The 4,268-nt window shown below is 39.8% G+C and overlaps 1 protein-coding gene across 1 annotated transcript; it reads right to left on the bottom strand.

The window, feature by feature from the left end:
• Positions 1-443: 443 nt before the first annotated feature.
• LOC114720144 (equilibrative nucleotide transporter 3-like) lies at positions 444-3,996 on the bottom strand. The gene is given in 11 exon segments (XM_028905757.1): positions 444-829; positions 945-1,203; positions 1,338-1,498; positions 1,595-1,770; positions 2,363-2,468; positions 2,564-2,613; positions 2,616-2,706; positions 2,787-2,942; positions 3,269-3,373; positions 3,451-3,509; positions 3,850-3,996. Coding segments are annotated over 10 exon segments (1,248 nt in total). The 5' UTR covers positions 3,487-3,509; positions 3,850-3,996; the 3' UTR covers positions 444-721.
• Between the last annotated feature and the right edge of the window lie 272 nt (positions 3,997-4,268).

The following is a 4,268-nucleotide window of genomic DNA, read 5'->3' as shown; positions in this document are numbered from 1 at the left end:
GTGTATTTTATTTTTTTGCCCCTACAATTCCATGTGGATAAGTACTGTTCTGCATCTCCCAACTGGTACAAAAGTCCACCAGATGAGCTGGATTATTCTGTGGGAGAGTTTTAATCAGAGCACTGCACAATTGAGTATGGCCTGAGGAGTCAACTCCATTGCGTCTCATGCATCTCAAGTCTTGACGCACCGTGATCGCTGAATTTGCGGTAAGTTGTGGACCCGTGCTGCTGGAGAAGAGAAGGTCATTCCACTCACTCTCGCTCTCGCTCCGCTCATGTTCCTATAACTGTTCTCAATTTTATACAGGGACCATATATAGCTGGCTGATTAACTTCCCCCCTTCTGCGAAATTTATCATACTCTTTCCTTTTCAGTCGTTTTAATTTAAATTAACAGGCCCGCTAATTCTAAATGAAAAAATTCATGCACAGGGCCATGTCTTAGATATAAGACTTGCTTCATCACAGCTTTAGAAGAAAAGGCACAGAATCATTCCATTACAAGAATTTAATTTGATATACATTATTCGTTGCATGCAAAGAGAGACATCTTTTGGCTCCTAGAGTGTTCTATAACTTGATAGATTGTCCCGCTGGAAGAATGAAGCAGAAGAACATTTTAACCACCCGAATAAGAAACAAATAATTAGACAGGCAAGAGTATAAACACAGGGAGCATTTTTCCCCAGTTGATTACAGAGAATGGCTGGATTGAAATCTCACCAGCCCTTCCCTATCAACCACAACCAATCAAGCGTGACTCCTGCAAAAATACCTGCAAGAAGAAACAGCACCAATATATTCCCCAAGGCATTTTGTTCCGGTCCCTACAAGAGAAAAAAAAAGAAAGAAAGGAAAAAAACTCAATAAGACGAACGAAATCCTTCAATTCTGAACCACCCAAATATCTCTGACACTGCCGGGTGTGTTACGCAAACTAACCTTGTAACCTTTTGGTGCAGCAGTGAGGACACAGACAGTGAGGTACCCATTGGATAGCCCCAAGAAGGAGGTTAACATTATCATCCATCCCTGGTCACCATACTTTGCAGTGAAATAAAATGCGGGAATCAGTAAGAAGCGACTCAGAATTGCGGTCGTGATTATCTTTCGGGATTCCAGCTTCAGGAATTTCGACAGTGGAATGTATCTTCCAATCAAATCACTCACGTTGTACATTGCAATCAACACAAGAGCGTACCTAAAATATTAGGAAATATAGAGTCAGGAGTCAGGAAATAATGAACAGAAAGATAGGTGGGGCAAGTGGGGCAGTTTTTCCAGAAGAGAAGGGAACGAAGGAATTAAACAAATTATACAGTAATGAATACATGCCAGGTGCCCAAACTGTGTGATCCAGTATCTTCTGACAAAAATCCAGGGAAAATAGATAGAGTTAGCACATAGATTAGGAACATATCAAGTGCATAATCAATGTTTTCACGTAACAGTTGCTTGTTTCCCTTGCGCTCCAGTAGTTTTGGGTCCTCCTCATCCTGGAAAAAAAGAAATCGTTTTATCTCATAAGCTGATTAATCTTGAATATTGAGGAACTTCTTTCACATATTGGAAAAGAAAAGAAGAAGCAGTACTCTCTTAATGGTTGAAGTCTGGATGCCACCAGCAGCGAGGTCAGCTGTGACAGTTTTCGATCCTTCAGAGGCTGCTTTTGAACGGTAGTACTTGACAATCGGTAGTTTAGGAAACGCAAATGCATAGAGAATGACACAAAGAAGCTCAAAGAACGTCGATATGGCAAAGAACAAAACTGCAATAATCGTACAAGATGATAAGTGATCAGTGACTAAACGACAAATGATAGAGTATAACAGTTGTAAGTTTGCAAAGTTTCATGGCAACAAGCAAGAAATTGGAACGGCCATCACAGAATTCTGAGGCATTCATAGAGAACTTTAATTCATTAAATAGCCAGGTGAATGCAAATTAATAGAAGACCATGGTCATAAGATGACATGCTACCAAAAGATTTTCAGTCCGCTATGCTAGTTAAAATCTATCAGGGAGGGCTGCTAGCAAAAGATCTCTTCTCAATTCTCTTTGATGTTGTCGGTAAATAATCCATCCATCCTCAGTAAGCTACCCAAGTATGAATATTTCAAGGTTGTGTAAACATGTTAACAGAGTAATTTTCAAATCTATTCCATCCAAAATGGACAGAACATCAACACAGCAAATTAATACAAGTACAAAAATGAAAACGATTTCCATGTCAAGCATCAGTGCACCTAAATTCTAAGTTAGCGACCTGCTGGAAAGCACCTAAAGTAGTATTTATTATCTAAAGAACTCTGAAATCAGAGGAAGCAAATGATTTCTTAGAGATTTAGAGTTGAACTTACTTGCTCCCTTGCGAAGACCGTCCCTAGAATTCTCGAATGCAGCTTTTGTGACTAGTCTCAAAGCAGAGGTTAATGCGCCTGATGCTGCTAATCCAGCAAGAAAAGACTGTAACAATAAAAGGTACAAAATCATGTTATGCGGATAGTCCTTGCCAAGCATAAAAATGTACTCCTTAAAACCATTCTATTGATGATGCTGACCTGAATGAACTCTGGTCTCATGTAAGATAGGTCTCCGACCATTCCACCTGCACATGAGCATCTGCAACTCCAAAAGCACCACTTAGGGCACAAATACCGACAAAGGTTCCAAGTCCTCCTTTGCCAGATGTTGCTAAATCCAACTATGGCACATTAATAGAAAAAGCAAAATCACAACCAACCTAAAGGAATCAAAATTCACAGACAAGTGAAGGGAACTTACAATTAACACCAACAGAGTACTGATGAAGAAAAGTGTATAACCAAAGAGGTTCCGTATTCTAGTATTAATTTTTGCCTCATTATAAGCCAGTATTGCCAGTGTTCCAAGAGCAAATGGCTGGTATACAAGAGTGAGCACCCGAGGAGCGTGGTAATTCTGCAAAAGGAGAAAAAGATAATTTAATACCTTAAGAACCAAAACTAACAATTTGAAAATAAAACTAATATTTAATACTTAATTCTTGTGTCCATTTTGCAGGCAAATAGGCATTATCTGGAAGCTTGGTTAACTCTACTGGTTTTCTGTCGATGTGCGTGTTTGAGGCAGAGACTATATATATGCAACTGGGTTAGTTAGCAAGTAAAGTTTCATTCATCAGAATTGGAATCATGAAAAGCGGTCAAAAATTTCAAACTTCAGACTTGTCTCAAGCAGTTACCATCAGACCAAAATAATGAGGAGACCAAAAGAGAATCTTTTACCGGAAACAAGTACACGTAGTAGTCTTCTATTGTCAGCATACTATTCCACGAGAAAAGGCAGCCATTGCCAAGAAGCCAGCAGACCAGTGTTGCAACATATTTTCCCTGTTGATGCGAATAAATAAGTGTGAGAAATAATTCACCTTCGTGTTGATGAAGAAATTATAGATTCAATGAAAAACCTCAAGATTGGCCGGAGGCCTATTGTCGACGGCCATGGATGTTTCTTTTCAATCAAATCCTACAAAAGGAAATAGCAGAAGCCGATTTAAACAGAGCAACGTGTATAACTCGAATGAGTCACCTGATAAAAATAAAAAATTATAATCCTCCAGGCATGTGCCATTAAAGTAATTCACATCACTCCCAGAAAGAGAGAGGAAAAAAAATAGCCATAGGCGTTCCAATACTAAGTGAGGTTGATTAAGTCAAACCACGCATAATTAAGACCACTACGTATCAATAAAGTAGTGGACTCTCCCCCCCCCCCCCCGGGGGGGGGCGTGGGGGGAAGGCAATACAAAAGCGGATCATAATTCATTATATAATTCATGCGCAGCGCCGGTGATTAGTGATGATACTTCCAATAATTATATTTACAGCTACTGACAGATTGCTGTGACAGCTACTGTTCCAACCGATGAACTGGAGGGGAGGAGGGGGCCGAAGACATAGTGATTCACAGAAATTTTAAATCTTTGTGAAGCTGAGATCCCCGAGAAAGTTGAAGATATCATCATGAAAAGAAAAATTCAGATTCCGGGGCCCCATATTCCATTTCGGAGATTCGAGATGGTTGAAAGAGGAGAGGCACCGATGGCAACCAAAATAAAGAAGAAAACAGAGGCAGAACTTACTCCCGAGAAGATTCTGCAGAGCAGACATGGACCTGGCGAATCTTTTAAGCCTATTTGAAGCTTCTTTTTTTTTTTAATGAAAAATTTTGTTCTAATCATAGAAACTAATTTTCTGATCCCGCGTCCGCCGATGTCATGCTCGT

The sequence above is a fragment of the Neltuma alba genome, unplaced genomic scaffold (assembly GCF_004799145.2).
Source record: "Neltuma alba isolate B1F8T4 unplaced genomic scaffold, ASM479914v2 tig00011968_pilon, whole genome shotgun sequence".
NCBI classification, from domain to species: Eukaryota; Viridiplantae; Streptophyta; class Magnoliopsida; order Fabales; family Fabaceae; genus Neltuma; species Neltuma alba.
This window is presented reverse-complemented; position numbering and strand designations above follow the sequence as displayed.